The following is a 25,333-nucleotide window of genomic DNA, read 5'->3' as shown; positions in this document are numbered from 1 at the left end:
CAGGGGCAAGTGAACGATGGAATCCATGCCGATTTATGAGGTCCTGCAAGATGCCTCAGCACAGATGAGCACCTGCTATTCTGTGAGAGTGCATCAGTGTGAGCCATTCTTCCCAACGGACTGGCAAGCTCTTCCCCATCTCGATGGGAGAGATGAGGAGCAGTAACCAGCTGTATGAGCTGAACTGTTCAGAAACTCAGCTGACAATAGAAGACTAACAAATGACTAAGTTTTGACAAACCAAGGTCATGGCAAGCTGGATCCTAAGGAGCTGAACAAAAACAAACTAACCAACCCCAAAACTAAAAGGCTGCTTAGGCATCAAACAGCCACAAATTCACAGTACTGAAGCCCATCTATCTACTGAGCTTAGCAAACTCACAAACTGAAAACCCTGTCCAATTTGATAAGTCATTCTTTTCTTTGGCAAGATCACTTGGACTTGTCTACAACCACTGCTGAGCACAGTTTGTAACCAGACTAAGTACAAGGGCTTCAGACCTGGATGAAATTTCTTTGGCTTTGATTCAGATCTCATATTTGACTGACAGATTTGATGAAAACTGTCTCGGTCTTCAAGACCCCGCTATTTCTACTTTTGGATAATGTCCTATGAATTGGAAAAGTGAAAAGAAGTTGGAATTGCACTGCAGGATGCGTATGAAGTCTGAACTTATTTCTCAGAGAAAACACCCCAAAATTCATGGCATGCTACAAGTATCATGCTGGGTAGTGTACAGATCTAACACAGGGAAACAAGGGAAAACTGAGCATGAGAGATCTGCCCTGAAACCACATGGGTTTGATCACGGACTGCATACTCAATCTTCAGGTCCTTGCTGGTTCCTAGATGGTGAAAAGTCATTGGGATCACTCTTCATTGAAGTCTGGAAGTCCAACTCTGGATGTGGCTATTGCACCAAGCATCTCTCTGTTTATAGGATGCATCGAAGCGGTGTTGTCTGTCTGCCTGTCTGATTACAGGGAACACATGGAACAGACAGCAGTGGGTCCCAACAACAGGACCTGAACTTCTCCCACTTGCCAGTTTTCAGCCTGGTGTAAAGACCTTGAGCTCTCACCTTCCACCCTTGCGGGTGCCTTCCATGAGAGGCCACCTCAGCTGGTCTCTTAACGTCACCTTTCTGTGACAGGGCTTCAATGCTGAGAATTTCTGTGCAGAAAGATCGTGACTTTGGCATCAGAGACAAGATGACAACGTTAATTTGAACTGTGCTTCCATCACTGGGTAATAACTAGGTGTGAAGCCTGGGAGCTGACCAGTGTAGACTCTTTCATCTCCTTTTTGAAAGCAGTCTTGTCCTCTGGGTCAAAGCTGACACACATGAACTCTACGAGCCAATATAACTGATGTTGGGTAAAGCCTGTACTTGCAGGTCCCAGAGGAAAACTACCATCGACAAGAGCATATGTTATGTGTCACAGCAACATCTTGCAATGAGGGAGGCAAGGCCATCACAGAAGCAGCAAGACTAAAGCCCTCATTGTTTGGAGTCACAAAGCCCTGCTTGAACACTGTATCATGATGCCTCCTTTGCCCCTTATTATAAAAGCAGGGAAACAAGGGAGAAATACAGGTTGCCAAACTGAATTACTTGCTATGAATAGTGAGAGGGCACTGAGGAAGAGTGTCTACAGTTCCATATTTCACACATTCACTGCGAAGTTCATGTGGTGCCAAAACACACTGCTACTCAAACGAGCCAGGTGGAACCCCTTCCAACATGTCCTCAGTGAAGACGTGTTGGATCATGAATTGGATGGATTAGCGGGCAGAAAATGAGATGAAACAGCTAACATAGGTTAGAAAACTCAGCAGACAACTCTGATGGGCCCCAAACTAGAGATTAATGTACAACCTCATCAGTTCTCCACATCCTGTCTACTTGGTTGCATCAGAGCTGCACCAATGAGATGCTCTGCAGGAAGCAACCTCTGTCCCTGACTCACTGAAACATTTAAAGTAACTTACCTTTTCTCCTTTGCTGGCTTATTCCTTGTCCCTTTTAGGAAAGCCTGGTATCCCACCCCTTCCCATAGAACTGCTCAACCAGGAAAAACAGAAAGGATACCCAAGAAACAGAGGCACTGGAAGCAAAATATGCCTTTAACCATATCTGCTCTTCCTCAAGTTTCTAATTTTACCATATGCAGAGTTCTTTCTACACCCACAGCAGTACATTTTTCTCTCTTTTTCCAAAACAATCTGTCATTTGCTCCTCTTCTCAGGGAAAAAGGGCTCTCACCATTTCCAGAGGCTGTCTTGGAACCCTGTCTATTCCAAATCAATCCAGTGTAAACTCTAAATACCCTTCTCTGTTCTTCAGTCCTGTATCATCTCTCTCCCTACTCGCCCAAATCTACAAAAATCCAGCAAGATACAGCTGATTTGCTCAAAGCCTCAAGTCCTCCCAAGCAAAGTGCTACAGCCTGTAGTACAGTGATAGCAAGTCCCGGAGGGATGCAGTAATAATAATCAGGCAGGAAACTCCTGAAGCCACCAGACAGACACTCACGTGGGCAGAGTCTTTAGAAGGTTCTCTCGCAGCTCCAAAGTCACCAGGTTTGCCAAACTGCAAGAGAAAAAGGAGCAAGGAAGCCAGACTCACTGGAGAGGGCTTCAGGGACACAAGGACATGCTCATACCCCTCCTTTGGGACAGGCTCTCAGGGCCTGCGCAAAGGAGTATGTGCAAGTGTGAAGACAAAAACGTATGTGGCGGGGAAAACGCAAAACAAAAAGGATCTTAAACCACTTGTGACGATGGTGATTTCCTATTGCAAAGTCACAGGGAAACAACGCTGTGTCCAAACCCAGGGCAAGGAAATGTGGCATCGGACTGTCTGCCCAGAAGGATAAAAACCCTCACACGCAGGAAGCCAAATCCTGCGGGAAGGACAGTACGCCTCGTGGGCAGAGCCCCAAGGGCTTTGCCTTGGCCATTTGCTAGCAGCATTAATCACATGAGCGTCACCGGACAGAACGCATCTGCTTGGGAGGGGGCAAATGGGCACTCATATGAGAGGAAAAGACAGACTCTAGGATTTGAGAGGCCTGGATTCACTCCTTGCCTGTGCCACGGACAGTCTGTGGAAGCACGGTCAAGTGCCTCCTTCCCCTGTACTGCAGCTGCCCACCAGCACCCGGAGCAGTGACGTATCGAGCTGCTGGGTTAGGCAGGGGATCCACACGTAAACAGCACGTTGGGCACAACTAACCTAAGCAAAATGATAAACTGTGATTCTCACCAGCCCTCCAGCTGAGGTTTCTACCCACTCAGTTGCAATCCTCACACACCAACAACCGCTTTGACAACAACTGGAAAGGCAGAAACTCTGCTGGGAGAGTGCATGAGTCCAGGGAAAGAATCTCTTTAAGAGGTTCTCTTTTATCACGAATAAGGCTCAGAGGTCTCAGATAGCACATTCAGTACAGTGACGAGCTGTGACCGGGAGGCTACACTTTCCCCACAAATCCTCTAGTGTTGCCACCCTAAAAGCAAGGTCCCCCCGCCATATGAGGAGTGCAAGCATACTCACTTCCCAATGTCATTGGGGAGGCTCTGCAGGGACACATCATTCAGGGCCAAGTGGCCCAGGCTCCGCAACTGCGTGAAACCCTCCGGAAGCCTGTGAAAACATGACAGAACGAACATCATTAAAGTCCTGTGCACAAAACAAGCCCTGAACAGCTCTTCCAAATCCCTGAAAACCCAGTCTTATCCCAACTGCTATTAACACGTGCGAAAGGAGAAAAGCAGGAACCTGCTCTGCCCGTGGCTCCTGGTCTAGCACACACCCATTGCCAGGACACCAACACCCCTTACAGCAAAGGTGCTACCGGTCCCACTGGACACACTTGGCTCTGGAGTGTTCAAGCAGGACTCCCAGGCTAAGCGATGCCATGAGGTCATTTCAGCTTGGGAGCAGGGAGGGCTACCAAGGAATCCAAATCTACAGCTAAGGACACCTTTGCAGATGGCCCTGCTGCATTCCCTGGGGCCAAGCAGTGCCACCACAGCAGCTCCAGGGCGCAATGGACCAGGGAAAGACCCACAAAGAAGAGACGCCCTTTGCTGCTCACGGGCTATTGCTGGAGCTGTTCTGGCCCCCTGCTCTTGGCACATAGTCTGCAAACTCCAGGCCACAAAAAGACCCTGGTAAATAACTCTTAGCGTAGAAACTGCTGGTCATTGTTGCAGTGTGGGGATTCTCCCTGACTGGAAAGGTTATTCCATTCCGACAGTGTGTGGCACTGCAGGGGGGAAGCAAAGCTAAATCTGCTTAAAGGGCAACTTGGGCAATGCCTCCCCAGGAGCACAACGGGCAGCAAGTATCTGGGGTAAAAATGACATCTCCAGGGACGCTGGCACAGAACGCACCAAGTCGTCAGGACCTGCAAGCACGGTTTGTGAACACACATGAGCCACAGCTAAATTCCCCAAGCGCGAGAGATTAAGAGCTGCAGAGACAGAAGACTGAAGAGAGAGGGCAGAGTCCTGTTCTCGGACGCAGCTCCAGGCACCGTGGTATCAGGGAGACTCTGACCAAACACAGAGGGCAAAGCATGGCTATCCTAAGTAATAAGTAAGGCAGAGCAAAGAGGACTGACACGGAGCAGAGGGTAGCAGGCAGGCCTTTCCTATGCTCTTCGGAAATACAGCCAGTCCCCATCCATTCTGGTTTGCGCAGCAGGGTGGAGCGGTGAGGAGGTAGCACAAACTTACTCCAAGAGGACAAAAGTCCTCACCATTCACACCAGAGGCGTCTGTATGACTGGAACCTCACCAGCCCAAGCCACAGGCTCCGCAGAAGAGGGAGCACTCAAGTTCCTCCCTGCACCGAGTGCTCCCTATGCCGGGAGGGCAGACGCACCTGTAGATCTTGGTAAAGCCAGGGTGATCACAGACTGATGTCAAGGGAAGCTGATTACAAGGTGAAGACCAGAGAAAGCTCAGGAGAATGAGGAACCTCAACCCTCATTCTCAACTGCACGAAGGGACTGCATGTGCCTTCCTACCTGGAGAGGGGATTCCCACTGAAGTCTGCGATCTCCAAGGATTTGCAGAATTTGATGCTTTCAGGAATTTCTGGAATGTCTGGAAAAAACACGTGAAACAAAAAGAGAGGCTTGAGAAGACCCCATCAAATGGGAAACGGGACTGCAGAACAGCAGTGCACAGCGTAGCATGCTGAGTAGCACTACTGCAGTGGGAGAAGCAGGACGCCGGGGCCCAAGCATGGGCGCTCCATTCCCTGTCTAGCTTTGACCTTACCATTACGGGAGATATCCAGTTCCACCAGCTGCATGAAGTTGGCAACCTCAGGGGGAAGCCTCTGGATTTCATTGTCACTCAGGCCCAGCTTGCGCAGGTTCAGAAGCCTAAAGAAGGGCTAGGACGGGAAGAGAACAAAACAGGGTCAGCGGCAGTTCCGTAGAAAACCTGTCTTCTCACCTCAGGGCAAACCTGAACGTCCATCCTTGGTGTCGACTGCTCTCTCTCATAACCGCTGTCCTGCTGAGGCCCTCAAAGTGCAACTACTGAACAGATGAGAACCCCACTTACGGTCCGCAGGAAGCAAGGGTAAAAGGAGAAAGGCATTTAGTGAGTTCAGCTTGATGATTCTTTTAACACCTCCATTACCATACTAACCTTCTCCTTTCCTTGCAGGATGCAAAATGTAAGTTTCCTGGAGCAGAAAACGCGCCTGTTTCCCTAGACAACAGTACATCTTAGGCGTTCAAATATTAGCTTCATGGGAAAGTCGCTATAAAGCCGCGACAGCAGGCACTATGATGTTTATAAGTCTGGTTCAGAGAAGTCAACAACAACAAAAGAAGAAACACTAGGAACATGTAGCTGGAGGGGACTTTCAGACTGAAGTCCTGTCCTTGTTGTCACCAACATCCGTACTGTACAGTGCATTTCATCAGGGACATCAGTGACAGGTCTCTAAGGCAACCATAAAAAGGGTTGGGCTACTTGAACTGGGAAAGAAAAGGAGCGCACAAATGATCCACAGGGCTCAAGTAACCAGGAATTAGCAGAATGCCTTTCTAGAAACATCAACATTGGAAAAGTTGACTGGAAGGGACCTCTAGAGGTCTTTTAGTCCAACAACATCCAAATTCTCAAACCCAGCCTTGCTTTCAGAAGTGAGTTTATTAGCTATAAAAGGTTAATCAGAAGATCATCAACCATCCTCTTTCTGGACACAAACAGCCCTCAGTAAGTTTTCTGCACGTAACTCAGGCTATAACCTTACACTGGGTGAATCCTGCAGCCGCTTCTAGCTATTGTGAGACGTCGGATACTGGACAGGATGGAGCCAAGGCTGTGGGGTTTGCTGCGTTTCCTGGACCGTTCCAGAGCGGCCAGGAATAACAAACAAACAATATTAGGCCACCGCAGAAAACGAGGCAGATTTAAGAGGGTCACCCATAACCCACAAATAAAGGCAGAGACGGACACACGCACACGCAGGAATCGTGTGTGGGTCCTGCCACAACATGGACAATTACTCCAAGTCACCTCTACCAGTTCACGAGTTTCAGATGACCAAGCTGTAAGAAGTAACTCAATCACTGATGCAAAAGAAAGTAGAGATAAAGCTAGGAGCGAACTCACGTCTACAAAGTGACGTGCAGACTGCTCTAATCAGTGTAATCACAGTCTGTCTTAAGCCAAAGGCAGACCGGGGGGTACAGCAAGCAACAGGAGATGTGAAAGCAAACTTGTTCATACATCCGAAAACTGATTCAGAGTCAGGAACGGTTACTCAGACTGCAACGAAAAGGACCAAACAAGGACTTGAGGTCCGGACTTCCTCTCCCAGTTGCTTTTCCAGTAATCCATCTGCAGAAAGGGTTGCTAAAACGGACGTGCCCCAGGAACAGGTGTGGGGTACCGACATTTGTTCATGACCAGAAGTAAAGTAGAGAAAAAAGCCTCTCACTCATAACACTGCGGATCACAGTAGTCTGCTGCTTTCAATACAGGCCAAAAAAGAGAAGTAAAGAATGAAAAGCTGATGTGCAACATAAAAGTGAAAAGATACACAGGCCATAACGTGACTCGCTCGCCCCGCTGGAAGGGAGGGCAACGAGGTCTAAGCAGACACGAAACGTTTCTCTGCTGCAGACCAAAGCGCTGCAGTTTCCCGCAGAGGCTCCTCGGTCGGGAAGGGCCGGAGGGACGGCGGAGCGCTGCCTCGGCCGCGCGGGTCGTGGTACCTCCACGCCCTGCCCCGCGCAGCAAGCAAGAGGTGCTCCGGGGTGAGCAGCACTGATGTGAGTGTATACCCGCTGTGTCCTAAAGCAGTAAAGCACAGCAGTAGCAGCAGAAAATTCCTCGACGCTGAGCAGCTTGAGTTCTTTCAATTCAGTGTATCCAATGCAAATCGGTGAAATAAGAAAGGAAGTGGGTGAAATCTTAAATGACAACAAAGTTTCAAGCCAGAACAGGAGATTTAGAGACTTGATTTGCTATTGTTTCCCAGCTCCTTCTCCTAATTTTAGAACGCAAGGAAATTCCAGGCAAGACATTACGTTGACCTGGCAGAGTCGGCAAGTCAGACGACAACAGAGGGAGCAGAGCATCTATATCCCAAGCGTCCAGCACTGCTGGCTGCAGTCTTTGGGCAGTCTCAACATAGACATGCACACTTTTCCAAACACATTTTTTGTTTGGAATACACGAGGATTAAATCATGCTGTGCATTGCACTGCAAAATATATGGGAAGGGTTTACTTGGCAGAATAGAGATTAAAGAGCAAATCATCTGCAGGGCAAGTTGGTAGCAGCAAACACTTGACTTCAGTTTTGCTTACAGTTAAGATTTACTGTTTTAGCTATGCCATCAAAACCAAAGCAGCATAATAGTTCTTTAGCACAGAAGTTGTATCCATGCAGTTTACTGCAATTTAAAAAACCAACAAGCTGCATAATAGGTCTTTTACTAGCACAACTATGTTACTGAGAACAATCAAAGCCTACACGCATAGAGACACATCTGTAAAGTGCAGAGCAAGCTCTAGAATCAGGCTATTTTGACGATCTTGCAATTCTTCCTGCCCAAATAATTTTGCTTCAGGGAGACATGTGACTAAATATGATGCTCCAAAATACCTTTCTTTGTATGCTTTTTTATGCCAGTTTGTTAAACAGCAATTTCTCTCCCACAGTTTAAAAAAAAAAAAAAAAAAGGCAAAAACCTCAAATAGCACAACAATCTCCCCCTTCTAAAGAGAGAATTAAGATGGACTTGAATAAAATATTTTGATGTGACAAAAATGTAAACTAGTCAAAAGCTGTCAGTGAAGGTCACCGAAACCACACTTTCCCCAGAGAATTAGTGTTCCTCTGCAAGAATTAAGATTTTATATTTGCTAAAAAAAAAACAAAAACAACAAAAAACCCCAGTTGAGACACCGTGTTCACTCTGGCGAGAAAACAGTCCTTTCTGTTAATCCTGGCACACATCGGTGACTCACTGCTCGCCTGCAAAGCCCTACCGGAGACGAGCAGAGGGTCGAGCCCTTGCCAGCAGGGCCGTCCCAGCGAAGCGCTGCTAGTCCAGAGGCACCCACGGATCTGCACCTTCTCTTACGGACTGCTTTGCTCATGAATGGCTTTACCATAGAAGCACGAGGAGGACTTTCGCCAGCACCGCGTACCAACGTTTCCGCTACCCACCGCTGCCGAGCGCAGGGGCAGGGGCCGAGCAGCGCTGCCGAAGCACAGACCGGCCCCGGCCGTCCAGCCGCTGGGCACAGACGGGTCGGTCTGCAGCGGCAAACGCTCAGAAGTGCAGCAAAGCGCTGCTCCCCACTGCTGCCAGCAAAGCCCAGAAAAGCAGCAAGCACGCAAAGTCTGCTCTTACCTCTGCCAGGACCATACAATTAACACGATATAACGTACGGCATCATGTAACCAGGAACAGGTAAGACTGCAAACGCTACGTCTGACGTGACGTGGGTAGTTTTCCACTCACTGTTTTCTGAAATGGGGACTTCAACTCATAACTCTAATTTACAAAGCAAGACTGCACAGCAGAGCCATTTCTGACACTGGGAAAAAGCAGAGAAGAAATTAATTTTGAAATTGTCACTAGCACGAGGAGTGAAACCCAAGCAAACGTCTCTTTGGAGACTGGCAATTACCTCTTCTCTAACCAAGGTTAGTCTGGTTGCATACAGCTGGCAAAAAAATCACCATTTTGACAAAACCACGCCGTATGTCTCTATTGAGATGAACCATGCACAACTTTTCTTTCAGTTTTTCTCAGCATCCCCCCCAAAAAAATCACAGTTTAGATCTTTCCGAGTCCAGACTAGACTGATATAACATCAAAAAATGGAAGTTTGAGGAGAAAAAGTAAGCCTCACTCTTCCCCTGTTGGTTAGCGTACCAGAAGCCCGAACAAAGACCACGTAGTGCTAACGAGGATTAGTGAGACAGGACTCCGGTGCGAAGGAATTCAATCAGCTCAAAGTATGACAGAGGTTACCAAAAATTAAAAAAAAGAAAGCCTCAAAGTTCTGAGTGCACTAACACATTAACAGCACAGCTGGGTGACTGGGGAGAGAAAAGCACACGTATTCCAAAGACATTCTGCTGTTGAAACACGGGAATTGCTACAGGATGCCCAAGGCAGAAGCCCCTGCAAACCACGAAATTATCCTGCAAATAAGCTTCAGGCGGCACAAATTCCTACAATACCCAGTGCAACACAACGGTGCTGTAACAGATTAGGAATACATAAACCATTGCTCTCATTAATATACTGACAAGCTGAAAATTAGTCAAAGGTATGAAGAGCCTATAATGCACAATCCAAAAGATGAGGAATCACCTCCACAAAATTACAGCATTTCAAAAAATACAGAAAAAGAACTGTGCAATGCAGGCTCCGTAGTGTGTTTCCAACAGTGACATCCTCATTCACCAGCCCCTCTTCAAGGAGAGAGCAGGCAAACACGGACCTTTACCACAGAATCGGGAAATAACTCGGGTTGGAAGGAAGGTCTGCAGTCCAGCAGCTACGAGGTCAGACCAGGTTGCTCTGGGATTTATCTAGTCAAGTCTTGCAAACCTCCAAGGACAGATTATCCGCAACTCTCCAGCCCCTGGGTCCACCACTTAGCCCACTTAGCTGTCCTTACGGTGAAAAGAAGTCTCCTGGTATCCAGCCAGAACCTCCTGGTTCAAGGATTTGGCTTTGGTCCACAAGAAATTCCAGGTAAGCTACCTGACCCTCCGGAGCTATTCATTCAACTAGCGTTAGAGCACCCGACACTCGTATGTCAGCTGCATCCAGCTAAATTGGGGGAATTAACTTCCTTCTTAACAATAACTGATGTCTCAGCAGCTTCAGAAGATCCACTTCACATACTGAAATATGACGATTATACACACAGGTGAGGAAGGATGAAACCCCAGTGCAAGTATTAATGAACCTTGTGATACAGACCACTGTCTTGGGATTAATTTTAAAAAGAAAATTACCAGGCAAATAGAGCAGAAGCACTGCAAGGACAACAGTCACACCTACCATCATTGCACAGTGAAAGAAATGTTAGCTTCAGATTGAAATGCTGCAACCAGCCAAGCAGAGAGCCATCCTGATCATGGCCAAGGCTCATCTTCGATGGTCAGCCCTACTGAAGGGACACCGACGTTTCCAAACAGCGTGCTGTGGTTTTATCTGACGTTATCCAGAGAAATAACAACATGCCCAGCCAGTTCATGAAAACCTGGCAGCAGCAAACAGAGGCTCCACGTGGCAGATCCGCCTTTCGCTGAGGAACCAAAATACCTGTGTGTCAAAAAAGTCCTGATCCTCACACAGAGATGCTGAGGCCCACCGGTCTAGAACTCCTTTCTTACTGATATTGCAGGGATGCCCGACAGCCGCTTTGCAGAGCTTCTCACCCAGGGGGACCCAGAAGCACAAGAGTCCCCTGTCCCATGGAGTTCTATATATATATATGTTCATATATATGAATATATATGAAGCTCTTATATAAGCTGCCTGCACCTAATTTATGAGGCAGGTGAGCCTGCGGCTCCAGCTTCGGCCAACGCCGCGCTCCTGCCGGGGAAAGCAGGGCAATGGTAGGAAGGAACGAGCACTACCCAGACCCACAACACCAGCCTTCAGCCTCACGTCCTTCCTCAGCACGTCACGACCGCTGCACAGCAATGCAGGTGGTGCTGGCCAAAGGAAAAGAGGGAAACGCCTATCTCCTGCGCGCAGAGAAGTCGGGCAGTCACCTCTACCCTTCCTCGCCCATGAAGCAAGGAACGGGGACGGCGCAGCTCCGAGACCGGCTGTGCAGAGCTCCTCCACGCTGCAGGAGCGGAGTACAGACTCGGAGCGGGGCAGGTGTCCTACTGCCTACAGACACTAGCGTAGAGCTTCCAGAAGAATTAAGGACACAGGGTAAGTCTCTAAAAAGCACTGTTGCATGCAAGCAGCAAAGGAGTACGCAGTAATCACAGTCAGGGAGGAATGCCGATTTCCAAATCCAGCAGTTAAGTCGAGCTGGCAGCTTGCATCACGGGGGCAGGCCCAGCAGAACCACGGAACGGCGGAGGTCCGAAGGGACCTCTGGACATCACCTAGTCCTGCTCACGCGGGGTCACCCAGAGCAGGCTGCTCCGGGCCATGTTCAGTCAGGGTCTGAATATCTCCAAGGATGGAGATGCCATAACTTCTCTGGGCAACCTGTTCCAGGGTTTGGCCATCCTTACAGTAAAGGAGGTTTTTCCTATGTTTAAGCAGGATTTCCTGTATTTCAGTTTGTGCCCATTGCCTCTTATCCTTTCGCTGGGCATCACTAGGAAGAGTCTGGCTCCGTCTTCTTTACTAGTTCTCATCAGATATTTATACACATTGGTAAGGTCCCCTCTGAGCCTTCTCTCCTCAAGGCTGAACAATCCCAGCTTCTTCTCGTATAACAGATGCTCCAATCCCTTAATCATCTTTGTGGCCCTTTGCTGGACTTGCTCCAGTATGTACATGTCTCTCTTGCACTGGGAAGCCCAGCACTAGACACGATACTCCAGGCGTGGCCTCACCAGCACAGAGCAGAGGGCTGGGATCAGCTCCCCCGACCTGCTGGCAACGCTCCTTCTAATGCAACCCAGGAGGCTCTTGGCCTTCTTTGCTGCGAGGGCACGTTGCTGGCCCATGTCCAGCTCGGTGTCCACCAGGTCCTCTTCTGCAAAGCTGCTTTCCAAACGGTCATTCCCTGGTCGGCACTGGTACACGGGGTTATTCCTCCCGGGGGCAGGACTTGTCATTTCCCCTCACTGAACTGCCTGAGATTCCTGCTAGCCCATTTCTCCAAGCTGTCAAGGTCCCTTTGAACGGCAGCACAACCAGCCGGTACATTCGAAGTCGTACCCAGCACGTACATACGCAGCAAAGCCACGAAGGGCCCATTCAAGTTGTTGCTCAATCTGTTGTGCAGGAGAGGCTCTAAGAAATATCTGAAGGAAGTTCCCTCCCGCCTCTGCAGCAAGCATGCCTCCACCTGAGCTGTGCTTCTCCGGTTTGCTGACCTCTAAACCTCAGTCCTGCCTCTAACTGCCTGAATTCATATCTGTGAAGCGCCCAGCACTGCTACAGAGGCTGGAGCAAAGCCCCAGGACATGGGAAAGAGGCTCATGGAGCTATGAGGTTACCTGGATAACCGCAGTATTCGGACAGCGATGCTGAGAATTTGGACACTGTCCCTAAGGATTCCCTTCCCGCTCCAGCGCGGAGCCATGCCTCCTCCCCCTGCTCCCTCGTTCCACCCCATCGAGAGGTGGAGAATGGAAAGAGGAGAAAGGACAGTGGATGAAAGGATCAGAACAAACCCTCTGAGCCACCACTCAGCTATGCAGTTTCCCCGGCACAACAAAAACCCGAGGGGAAGGCCTGGAAAGCCAGCCTGGAAAGCCAGCCGTTCCCTAAACGGGATTAATGGCCGGCGGCAGACAGCCCCGCTCCGCCAAGGCGCTGCAGCCCCGGGTAATCCTGTGCCAGCACGAGCTGCTCGGGAGGGGCACGGCAGAGACGGGGCCGCTGCTCCGGCAGGGAGGAGGAAAGGGTCTGGGTGCGGAAACGACCCAGGCACTGCGATGCTGCATGTCCCCGGCGGCTGCATCTGGCTTCGGGGCTGCAGAAGAAACGGCTTCTGGCCTACCTGAGGCTGCAGCTACAGCTCTCCCCTCACCTGCACCGTCTGCGTGAGAAAAGAGCACCTCCACGCCGATCTGCAACGCCGAGGCCACGCGTGCAGCAGTCCCAGCCGGCGGAGGCACACGGAAACCCCACGTTCTCCCAGTTGCCCCGGGAAGGAGCGGCTGTGTTTGCAGCACGGACGGCTCGCGGGAGCCCGCTCTGCCACCAGCGCCGCTCCTGCAAACAGCAGGAAGGAGGGCAGGGAGCTGCCGGGGCCATCGGGCAGCAGGGACACCTCCCGCCTCGGCCAAGCGTGTTTTGAGCAGACTTCGACGAGACGCCTTAAAAGCGGCGTTTTTCAAGGGGGGGTGACCGCAGCACTGCCGAAGGGGAACGGGGTGCACGCCGGAGGAAGAGGAAGAGGAAGGTCACACATCCAACTCACACACCCGCAGAGACACCGTGACTTACAGGCAGGCCAGTGTCTCTGAAATAGAGCGGTGACAAGCTGGGAACCAGGAGCCGGGTCCACGCTGTGAACACAGTCGTCACCCTAGAACTGCACAGAACCTTCCTGCTGCTCAGTGAAAGCTGCCAGGGTGCTCCCGAGCTTTGCCAGCCACGGAGCAGCTCTCGCGTCCCCTCGTTCCCCAAAAGCAACCTCCGCGTCGGCGTGACACAGACGCTGTCTCGATGACGAAGGCCCAGAGCCAGAGATGTCCGGATACAGGCAATTTTGCCGCAGGGACGGAGCACGCCGGCCGTGCCTGAAGGTTTTGCTCACCCTTCCGATACCAGCAGTCCCAGTGGTCGGGAAGACGGGGCCTCCTCACATCTCACGAGCTCTAAGAGAATTTCAAGCCCAGTTTTCAGTCCCTGCTGCTGCAGTCCCGCTGCCTTCACAGGACAGCGCGTGTTTAGGTAAAGGCAGGATCAGACCGTGTAACAGGGAAATAATCACAGTCCTGCTGGTGATTCACGGGCAAGAACAGGGCCTGGTTTCCCGTGCCACCAAGGCTGGGCTGACTGCAAGAGGCTAAGAGCAGCCGCAGCAGAGCTGGGCCTCCGTCCTCAACCGGAGCAAACGCGCAGGATTCAACCGCCGCACAGGAGGTGTCAGCAGTGACGTGTAGCAGCTGCGGCAGCGCCTCAAAATGCTCACAGAAAAAGAAAAAAGTCATGTATTTGGGCCTTGTGCTTCACCGACGTTTCCCTGGTCGAACGCGGCTTGACTTGACTGTACTTCTGGGATCCTCCCAGGAGCGACCAGGAGGCTCGGCCTCGCTTAGCGGAGCAGGGCTGCACCACGGGACAGCGGAGCCCGACCCGTTCGCCGAGCGGTTCCTAAACACGGGATCCTTCCCAGCAACGGGCTCCAACCGCGGCAGCGCTTGGCTCTGCGCTCCTCACAGCGCCCGCCCCTGCCACCAAACCGCCTTCGCCCCTTTCTCTCCCGGTCGCCGGCACACGATCGAAAACACCCAAAAGGCAGCGACCGAGCAGAGTCCCAAAGGGGAACACCGGGCCCTCTGCAGCTGCCAGAGGACAGGCACCACCGCGGCCTTCCGCCCACCCCGGGGCTGCCCCCCCGCCACACACAGGCCGCTTCGCGAGCGGCTCAGCAAGCGGGGAGGCTCCCGAGGAGGGGCTCCTCTTCCCCGGCGGGGCAGGGCAGGGCAGGACGGGGCACCGAGCAGCCGCGGCCCCCCCCGCGGCCCCCACGTAGCAGAGCTCAGAGCTGGGGGAGGAGACCCGCGCGCAGGCAGCCGCGCTCCGCAGGGCAGACCGGCCGGATTTCCGAGTATTTAACCCCAGGTACCGGGCCCTGAGGAATGCGTTGCACATCTATAAAAGCACTGCAGCTCCAGGAACGCATTCCGGCCAGGACACAGCAAGCTGTCTCCGAGCCAAAGGCTCGCCAGCTGCTGCTTCCCAGGCATTTAATCGGGGACGGAGGAATGCGGTCCCCTCCGGGGCAGCGCGCAGCAGCTGCTTAACTGCTAATAGCAACAGGCCCGAGAACCCAGTGCGGGAGCAAAGCAGCAGCTCTGCTCTAATGAAAGGACGAACTAACTCGGGGCCACAGAAAGGAAATCCCCGAGCCAGAATTAGATTGACCACACCACAATTAACGCTTTGCTCTTGCGAAGAGCCGCGGGGCTCTGCTGCCCGGAGGCCCCACCGTCGCGGGCCGCCTCTCTCGTGCGGCAGCAGCACGGTGCAACCGCGCGGGCAGAGGGCCCCGACGGAGACCAGGGCACACGCGGCCTCGGCCCCCGGCCCTGCGCAGGGCGGCTGGGAGCAGAGTCCGGAGGAGGACGGACGTCGGACATCGGCACTCCCTGCTGCAGCAAAGCACTGCAAAAGCACGAATCCGGTTCACTGGAGAGACCTACTGAGACTGTGACACGGGACAGGATTCTGGCTATGGGCGATGAAGGAAAAACCTAATATCCCCCAAGCGCAATCCAAATACCTGTCCTGCTTCTCAGCTAGTCCACCCTTTACCTCCTCCCCTCCCCGCCCCGGCACAGCAGCTTCTCAGGAGCGGCCTTCTCCATCGTACCCACCGTGCCAGTTCAACAGAGGAGCCCGCTTCACCCATTTACAGCTCGTCTTCTAAGCCATCTTCTGACCAAATGAAGGTCCCCCAGCAATTACAAAGAAGCCATTTATTTATCCACAGTGCCACAAACATCCAATGCTGAAACTGGGAAACGACGGACAAGGCAGATGAGATCAGGTTTATAAACTAGTATAAAATAAGGTATTCAGAGTACGGCAGACTGTACCCGCAGGATTTATGGAAGCACATCTGGGGGACTGAAAGAGTCCTGAAGAGTTAAATGTCCCCGTGTGGAAGGAGACAGCAGGAGACTCTCAGACACAAAAGATGCAAACAGTTCCTCTGAACAGGAAGAGCACAAGAAATAGGAAGGTGCCAAAGCGGCTCTCGAGGGAACAGCTCAGACATACACTATTAAATGCTCTGAAGCAGAAATGGAAAACGGAGGAGTCAGAAACCACGAAGGATTGCAATGCAAGAGCTCAGCAGGCCAGCACATCCAGCTCCCTTAGTGCACGGTATGTCTTACCACTCACATTGCTCTTTCCCTGCCTCATGCAAGTTTCTGACAGGGAGAGAGAGTAAAACAAAGCTATGAAATCCAGGAATATTCAGAGAAACATAAAAAATACATCAGAAGAGACCTAAAGAGGTTAATCTAGTCCTGCCCTTACCCCTAACCACGGATAAAACATCACCCGTATCACTCCTGGCAGATGCTCAGACAACAGCCAAAGGGAATAAGCAGAGACCTTAGAGACGCAACAAAAGCAGACCCAGCACTGAGCAAATAGGGATCTGTAAGTCCAGTGTGGTATTTTGTTTTAGAGGCATCCTGGAGCACGAGCAAGGAGAGAAGAGCCTATGCCGGTAACTGTCACAGAAGAGCAGGCAGGATTTCAAAGACGCAAACTCAGGTCGAGCAGCCAAACTGGCAGCCCGTGTACCCAAAGATACGGAAGAAGTTATGAACCACATTAAAGAGACTCATCTAGAGGTTTGCAATAAGAGGGTCAGCCAACCCTGGGGGAAAGACTAAGTAGGTGTTTCCACTGACGACCTTCCTACGTTGTACAAAACCAGCGTAACAAGAAATTTGGTGAGAGGCAGCACTATTTAGGCCACTGTCACCCAAATCTTCACTGTCTCTTTGCCTCACTGAACCCCTTTGCCGCCCAGCATGCCCTTTTACTCCGGTATTACATACACTTAGACCCTCTCCGAGACCTGAGCTCCTTTTGCGATCCACGCAGTGCAACATCCTACACACTGTCCAGAAAGGAAGCTGGCCACACGCTTCGGAGCTCACACAGAAGTGAATATTAACTGTGAATTCCTATTTGTAGACCTTAAAGCATCCCTGTGCAGCCTTGCTAATACTGCATACTGTAGTAAAATCGACTGCCTGCTCCTCTTTGCTGTTCTCTTGTTTTTATGTTCAAGAGCGGTATGAGCTCTTTTTTCTATAAATGAGCCTATATCCAGCTGTTATTACTCCATCACTTATCCTAAGTCTCCCTTGTCACCACACTCCTGAATTGGTAAAAGAGAAAGCTGCCGCATGAGAAGAGAAAGGGACGAGGGTGCAATGACCTGCGCCACTTCAATTTCTAGGCAGCAGCACATCCAAAATACCTGGCTTTTGGAGAAACGAAACCACATCCATCTGTACACGTTAACTCACGTGGCTCCTGAGCTGCTGGAAGGCGCCGAGACATGCCAACACCGCGCATAGGTCCCATAACAACCAAGTGAAACCAGTTTCTTGACTGGTTTTGCTGAATGAACGCAGCTTGCAGTTTTGCAGAAAATCCGCAGGCTGAACGAGGGAACGTGCCCGCCGCACGCACCAGCCTTACCGGGCACGGCGGCACGCTCGGGCGCGGCGAAACGGAGGAGAGCTCAGGTCACTGATGATTCACTGCTGCCCGGCTCTTCCAGGGAAGGGCTATGAGCACGGGGAGATTAAACGAAACAGCTTTACTCCTCCATGGAAGTAAGTAAAACCCGAGATCCTCCCCACAGGCCCCAGATGCCAGGAAATTAAAAGCTGCTCTTAATTAGCCCGGCGAAGGCCCCGCCCCGTCTCGGGAAAGTGACAAACAGGGCACTCGGGTTTCGCCCTGCCGCCGCGGCGGGATCCCAGGCCGGGACAAAGGACGCGCTGCTCCTGCCGCGGGCGACCGCCGCGAAACCCGGCAAGCGCCGAAACCCGGCAAGCGCCGAAACCCGGAGCTCCTGCCAGCCCAGCGACGGCCCCGCCGCGAGGCAAGGAGCAGCAAGCCAGAACAGGAGGGAGCCTGCAAGGGACCCGCGCGGCCTCCGCTCCTCGGCGTTGCGGGACGGTGTCCATCTCCTTCCTTCTTCGGATCAAGTGAAGAACAGCTCACTGGGCAACAGGGAAAAACTTTTCTGCGTTGGATCCAACTTATCACAGGCGCTTTGGCATGGAAAAAGCAAAGCGGAGAAACTGCATCCCCTCAATTAGGCATCCCTAAGGCTTTGCACCTACAGAACCAGCACTGTCCAGAAACTTGCTATCAAACGCAGCTCCAATTTCCTCCTCCTCCCTCACCACCCGATCCCTCGGTCCGGCCCACCCAAGCACACCTCCCTTCCAGCACCAGGTTTCCAACCGGCTGTCCCTCCCGCGCTACTGCCGAGACGGATTGCAGGTCCCCTCCCTCCTCCGCGTCAACCTGCTCATTATTTCCAGGCCCTATTCAGCCTCCTTGCGCTACGCCAGGTCCTGCTATCTCTGTTCCACCCAGGCTTCTTCTGACCTCTCCCTTCTGCCTTCCCACGCTCCAAGCCAGAGCACTCCTTTTAAAACACGTGGAAGTCTCTGGGTCGCCATTGATCATGGATCATGTTGATCATTGACTGTTGATCTCCAAGCGCCAGACTACGCTCATCCCACACGGATCAGAACTACACGCTCTGAACTGCTCATAGGGAAGGGATTAAAAGGGTCGGGAGCATTCTGCAGCTTTAACGTAATGATTCGGCAGCCCGTATCCTTGAAAACTGAAGGACCTGCTATTTATCCTCCTGCCGCACCGCACACACTTTCGGTCCTGCAGGAACCACCCCATGCACGCTGGGTTGGGCAGGAACCGTGCAGAGCAAGGAATCCCCTCCTGTGGAATTCGGACACTAACGAGGAGCACAGGGAACTTACCAAACAGAATTTAACATTTTCCGCTAAATCATGCTGTATCACCCTAGCAGCAAACCCCTGTGACAAGGCAGCAGATGCTTCTAACACAGATCTAATCTATCGCTTTGAGCAGCCGGAGTTCAGCCACCATAATGAGAAATGTGGACTCAAAACAGGCAACATTCCCCACGGGATAAGTAAAAAGGAGCAGGAGCAGGTACAAAAGGGCTAGTCACCGCGGGAAGGAGAGACAAGCATCCACTTTTACAGCTCGCAGGAGATGTTGAAGGCACTACGGTGGTTGGTGTCATCCAGAAACGCCAGGCAGCAGGCAGAATCTGTAATCAGACCGAGAGCAAGGCAGTAGCAAAAAAGGGACATGGGTTGTTCTGGCAGGAAAGAAAACGGTGCCGCAGAAAGAAAAAGAGATCGCCAACGTTTCGGGAGTCTGGAGCAAGTGGGTGAAAGGCAAATAAAAGCACATTGGACAGAGACAGCTCAGCAGCGGGAGCTGGGGAGGAAAACCCATGGAGGAGGCAAATAAATTCAAACATTTCTAAAGCAAGTTGCTTCTTCACTGCAAAAGATGACAACCTCTCCGAAAGCCAGCCTCCCCTGCACTCTGCTGCTTCGAAAACCACCTCCACACAGAAGCCTTCTCCAAAAACCCTGCTTCAGCTCTTAAAAACACACTCGTTATGGTCAAACTTGCTTTTAAACACTCTACGTATTCTCTAATTCACATTTCTCTAACTCTCCGTCCCCGGCACAGCCGGCTCAGCGCCCCCCTCGAGCCTCCCCCCAAGGACTCCCGAGCAGCCCTGCTCCCCGAAACCAGCACGCAGACGGTTTCCTCCCTCCGAGTCTTCCTCGTGGCACGCACCAGTCCTCCCACGAGCACCTCTCCCACGGGAAAGGCTCGCGCTTCCGACCAAACGCCGCTCCACGAAGCGCTTCTCAGCCGGAGAGCACCCTCCCTGCCCCGGCCAAAGGCCTCTCCGGCTGCCCTCCCTCAGGGAAAATCTTTGCCTAATGAAGCGTTGCTTCCCTATCCCTCCCTGGTGGAAGGGCAATTTATTTTCAGCGTTCGTGCCACCCCCACCTTGCAAACACGCAGCTTCTCACTGCTGCAGCAGCAATCAGCCCATACCATCACGGCCCCCAACAACGTCCCTCCTGCGTGTGGTTCGTGTGTAGCGAACTAAAGCTGGGGCTAAGACCTGCACCCTTGGTCGCTCGGGGAAGCTGCACTGGCATTGAGACCCGTGGGGTGACACCGCAGGTCGCTCCAGCTTCGCATCCCGGTCCTGCCAGGTGCGGAGCTCCTCACCACCTCCTGCGGACGAGGCGACCGCTCACGGCACCGGCTGGAAGAAACTCCTGACGCGGGTGCCTGGAAAGCAGGAAGACCGTGGGACCTATTTCCGACACGTCTCCAGAGCGCAGCACCTCTGCGTAGCACCCACCAGCGCTCTGGTTCTTCCAAGAGCAGCGAGCGCTCAGGGCCCCCCCGCTCCCCCAGCACATACCTGACCCTCGCCCTCCCCGCGGGGCAGAGGCATCCCAGCTGCGCGAGGCTGATACTGCTGGAGAAAGCCAACAGCAACGGCAGCCAGGATCAGGAGCCGAAGGGGAGGGCTAGCGCGGCAGGCCCACGACACCACCTCCTCCGAGCGCTGCCCCGCGACCCGCAGCACGGGCTGCGCCTCGGCCACGGATGCTCTCTCTGTATATACTAACTTCTGGCGGATTTCTCTTCCAGGAGTTTGTCCGGTGCTTTGCTGAACCCACGTCAATTTTGCGCTTCCGTCGTGCCGCATGACAAGCAGTTCTATACCTTAACTGCGCTTTGCATGGAAAAACAATTTCCTTGTATTTATTCTGAACTCGGCCATTACTGATGTCACCTAATGTCCTCTGATCCTCGTTCTGGAAGAAACAGTGGGCAGCTGCTCCCTGTTTGTTTCCTCCAAACCGCCTGCGATACTGCAGACCTCCATCGCCTGATGGAGGAACAGCAACACCCTTCTCAGGCTGAGACCAGGTCTCTTGTGAGCGTTGCTTTCCCTGTGGGAAAGCTGTTGCACGCCTCTGATGATCCCCCCCCGCCACGCATTTTACCACGTCCAACTTTAAGACATCTCCTTGAGACCGGGGGACCAGAAATGTGCACCAGAGGTTTGTATGATGATGTAATAGTGTTTTTCTGTTCTCTAATGCTTTTCTAATAATTCCTAGACATTAAAAAATCTAAGAATTTTAGGGCACGCAATCACTACAGAGGGAACCCATGGTCCCGGGACAGGTCACAGGAAGAGCTCTGATGCTCCCATGCAGAAGAGAACAGATAATGACACCTTGAGTTAAACAAATGTTTGCAAATACGGGTTCTTTTGGTGACAACAGGAAGGAAACACAACGGTGAGGACAGACACACAGGCAGCATTTCATCTACCTGACCACAGACTAAATAAAATGTCAACATAAAATCTGCATTTGTCATCCAAACGATGCTCTTCAAAAGCTAAGCAAAACCCAACCACATCCAAAAAACTACCACACCTCAATAAAACCTGCCTCTACACAAATGCAAAGGCAGTGGCTGTTCAGAGGATACAAGAAAGAGCTGAGCAGCGCAAGGAGAGGCAAGTCCACTGCAGATACGCTGCAATTCGCCTGCTCTGCAAGAGAGACTTTCGCTCATTCATCAGCCTTAACCTGCCTGTAACCTGTAACACAAACTTTCCAGTAGTTTGAGAAACGAAGTAGAAGTGTATATACTATAAATATATTTTATATAAGTAGATGTATATAAAATTTGAAGTATAATAAGATTTCAAGGTACATGATGGAGAACTCGAAGTGCTGTACTAGCTCCTCCACGCCTGAACGACGTGCCCTCGCGACTGAAGCGAGCTGGCTCACAGCACTCTCGGAGAGGACCAGACCAGAAAGACAGAAGGCAAAAATATGAGCGGCAACGGGAGAGCAAAGCGGTGCCATTTCTGTACGAGAGAATCTGTTTAAGTAGGGATGCGTAAATTGGTCTGCTTAGCAAAACCGAACCAAACTGCTTTGGCCTGAACCAAAAGCAAATGTTTTTTTCAGGTTTCATGGCAATAAGAAAAGCACATCAGTGATTCAACGGGACGCTCCGAGGTGTGCAAAATGCGACTTAGCCCGCAGTTACTCTGGCGCGCACCTGTCCAAACAAGCTCCAGTCCAATACTTTCCCTGGCACAAGGAACACCGAACTAACTTTTAAAAAATGGTATAATTTCCACATGATATGGAAAAACTTCCTCCAGAATACCCTATAGCCCAGTGGGGTGTTAAGGCCTCCTCCCTCCCGAGAGGTGAGGGACGGGGTTCAAACCCCAGCTCCCGTTTGCAGCACCCTACGCTCCGGATCATCCGGCAGAACAGGATCATCATCACTTCGGCTCCTGCTGAACGATACTTTAAGGCCAAAGCGGGGGGATTCTGCCAGATCCAGGACTCCCGCCTCGCGCAGGCGAAGCCTTCGGGGTTCAGAGACGCCCGGGCCAAGGCGGCAGCTCTGCAGGGCGGATTTCCCGTCCCCGGCTCTGCGGAGGACTCGCACGGCCCGGCGCGTGGCAGAGCGTTACGGTGTTACCTGCACCGAGAGCACCGCGATTACAGGAACTGAGGAAAAAGCGGTAAGCCCAGGCCTACGCCGCAGTTAAAAAGCATAAAGCATCTCCGTCAATTTTAATATACGCGCTCAATACCCTGTTGTGGTTTACAGATTAAAAGGGAGCTCTTGGGCTCATCTTGTGATTTTGCTGAGCAGCAGGCGCGGTGCGCAGGACTGCTGGTTTGCACAACGCGTGCCCCTTGGCGGGCAGGACCCCCTTGGCGGGGCAGACTACCTTCTAAGCGTCCATGAGGCTGTCGCAGGGCAGGGAGCTCCCGAACGCGCAGGGAGCGACCCGGGTTGCTGCAGCGGGTTGCGGAGAGGCAGCTCCCGGCTGGCAGCTGCAAGGAGCCCTGAATCAGAGAGCCAAAATCCCCTCGAGCCCCCCCAAAACGAGCACCGCGCTTCGACCCAGCTGCTTCAGCGCGGGCGCTGCCCTGCTTTACCCTCCTTTAGCTGGGGAGGAGCGGGCGGCAAAGCCGGCCGGGAGCAGCGCGGGGGGAGGGCGGCGGGGCCGGGCCGGGCCGGGGCAGGAGCGGGGGGAGGGCGGCGGGGCCGGGCCGGGCCGGGAGGCCTCACCTTGGGCAGCTCGCGGAGCTGGTTGGCGTCCAGCAGCAGCTCCTCCAGCGAGCGGCTGTAGCGGTAGATCTCCTCGGGCACGGCCTGCAGCGAGCAGTGCCGCCGGTCCAGCGCCTCCACGTGCCGGTTGCAGCGCCACAGCGGCGGCATGCAGCGCAGCATCGCGCCGGGCGCGGGCGCGGGCTCGGGCGCCGGGGCGCAGGGCCGGGCCCGGCCGGAGCAGCCGCACCGCGCCGGGCAGGGCAGGGCCGGGCCGGCCCGGAGGAGGGCCCGGATGTGCGGCCGGGGGCGGGCGCTCCGGCAAGGCCGCGCCGCGGGCCCGCTGCCGCCGTCGCGCTGCGCCCCGGCTCCGCGCCACCCCTCGGGCCTCGCCGCCGCCGCCGCCGCCGCGCTCGGCCCCGCCGCAGCGCCGCCCCCGCCCGGGCCCCGCCGCCGCCGCCACCGCCGCTCCGGGCCGCGCCGCCCCCCGCGGGCGTCCCTGGGAAACCGAGTCCGCGGCCCACGCGCTCTCCCGCCCTGCCCCGCGCCCGCCCGCCCGGCCCGGCCCGGCGGCCCCGCCCGCTCCGCGGCCGCGCAGGGGGAGCGTCAGGCCTGGCGGGGAGCGGGGCGGGGCGGGGCGGGGGCCGCGGGGCCTTGGGGCAGAGCCGGCGCGGCGGGTGGAGGCGCCGGGCCCAGCCGCCCGCCCAGGCAGGGCCGAGGAGCGGCGACAGCCCGCCCGGGCCCCGCGGAGCCTCCGCTGCTGGGGGAGCAGAGAGGGCGGCCGGGGCCGCGCTGGCCGGACCCACGGCTGGGAGCGGGAGCGGGGGGTGCTGGTGTCGGGGCCTCGCGCCCGGAGGGAGACGGAGGCCGCTGCGGGGCCGCGCCTTGCTCCTAAAACCAGCGGGGACGGACAGTCGGTGGAGGCGGCCTGCACCGCCGCCGCCCCTCAGGGCCCCTCCGTGAAAAGCAGCATCCCGAGGGAAACGCGGTCCCAGCTTTGCTTGTACAGTGCTAGGCTCCGAGTTAGCAATGATGGTTAAAAACATATAGATACATTCAGCATCTGCCAACTCCACCATGGAGAAACTATGCTAAATTAACCCATGACCCAAAAATGACTATTTTCTGGGCAAAAGTAGTAAGTAGTGGGATGTAGCAGTAGGTATAGCACCCCATATGGAGTTACAAAGTTTGCTGGGAAAAAAGGGCAGTCGCTGCAGGAACTATAAGAGAGATGATGAATCTGGCAACAAGACATAATAAGCTATGCTAACACTGAAATTTTAGCACCACCTTTAGTCATTTGTAGCAAAATGTAGGAATATTCCAGCCACGTCTCTTGGAAGAGGAGATGCAGCAATCCAGAACAACACCTGTGATGTTTTAAAGACAGTTTCTGTCTAGTTTTTCACTAGGTCCTCCTAACTTTCAACAACCAAGCGCAAGGTTACGTCAGAGACAAAGAAGAAGGTCAGTTTTACATGAGCTCACTGGTCAGAAATGACACAGGAGCAGCAGAAACAATTCACCGAGAATGAAAACAACCCAGAAAGAGTGTGAGGGAGGCACAAGTGGAGCCCTTGAATGTACTCAGTGAATATAGCAGACAGGTCAGCAACCTATTCCCTAGGTGCTTACAGACCGCTGAGATGTGTAGGTTCTGGTCACTTGTACTTCAAGAAAAATGAACTTAAACTTTTATCCCTGTTCAGACAAGTTACCAGAACCATCAGAGCGATGGAAGACTCTTAAGGAAGGAGATTACATAATTTTGACTTATTTAGCCTAATAAAACACTAATAATAGGAAGAAATCATATTCTATAGGAGCACACTAATAAGGATAAAAATAAGAGAGACCCATCTAAGCTAAATAAAGGTGTTAATACAAGAGCAAGTATGAAACCAGTTGCTAATAAGTTAGATTTCCAACTTCAGCAGGTTGGAAGAAACATATGTATATACATCTATCTGTACACCTCAGTGTTTAAGGTCATTAACTTTGCTCATCTTCCCTGAGCTGCTAACTTCATTTTGATACTACTTTTAAGGGTCCTGTAAGTGGAAGAAAAGGGTTTTATTTAAGGATTCAGATCTTCAGGGTCCAACAGAAATTCTGCAAGAGCTCTGAGCAGCAGGAGCATCTCTGCATAGCAGCAGCTGCCCCAGCAGGATAACGTTCATACGCCCGTACTT

At 52.8% G+C, this 25,333-nt stretch overlaps 1 protein-coding gene across 31 annotated transcripts in view; it reads right to left on the bottom strand.

Moving 5' to 3' along the window:
* The window catches only part of SCRIB (scribble planar cell polarity protein), a 106,947-nt gene extending 83,301 nt beyond the window's left edge, over positions 1-23,646 (bottom strand). For 14 of the 31 annotated variants that reach the window (XM_064508013.1, XM_064508014.1, XM_064508015.1 and 11 more), the window contains exons 1-5: positions 23,160-23,645; positions 5,297-5,414; positions 5,041-5,119; positions 3,561-3,650; positions 2,538-2,594 (exon numbers count right to left, since the gene is read on the bottom strand). In XM_064508013.1, the coding sequence (XP_064364083.1) occupies positions 2,538-2,594; positions 3,561-3,650; positions 5,041-5,119; positions 5,297-5,414; positions 23,160-23,321 (506 nt within the window). In that variant the 5' untranslated portion in view covers positions 23,322-23,645. Of the gene's footprint in view, positions 1-2,537; positions 2,595-3,560; positions 3,651-5,040; positions 5,120-5,296; positions 5,415-23,159 lie in introns of all 31 variants that reach the window. The other 17 variants (XM_064508020.1, XM_064508024.1, XM_064508029.1 and 14 more) reach the window with 3 other exon arrangements.
* Between the last annotated feature and the right edge of the window lie 1,687 nt (positions 23,647-25,333).

This window comes from Dromaius novaehollandiae, chromosome 2 (genome assembly GCF_036370855.1).
Source record: "Dromaius novaehollandiae isolate bDroNov1 chromosome 2, bDroNov1.hap1, whole genome shotgun sequence".
In the NCBI taxonomy this organism is placed as follows: Eukaryota; Metazoa; Chordata; class Aves; order Casuariiformes; family Dromaiidae; genus Dromaius; species Dromaius novaehollandiae.
The sequence above is the reverse complement of the archived record's forward strand: the minus strand, read 5'-3'. Positions and strand labels throughout refer to the sequence as shown.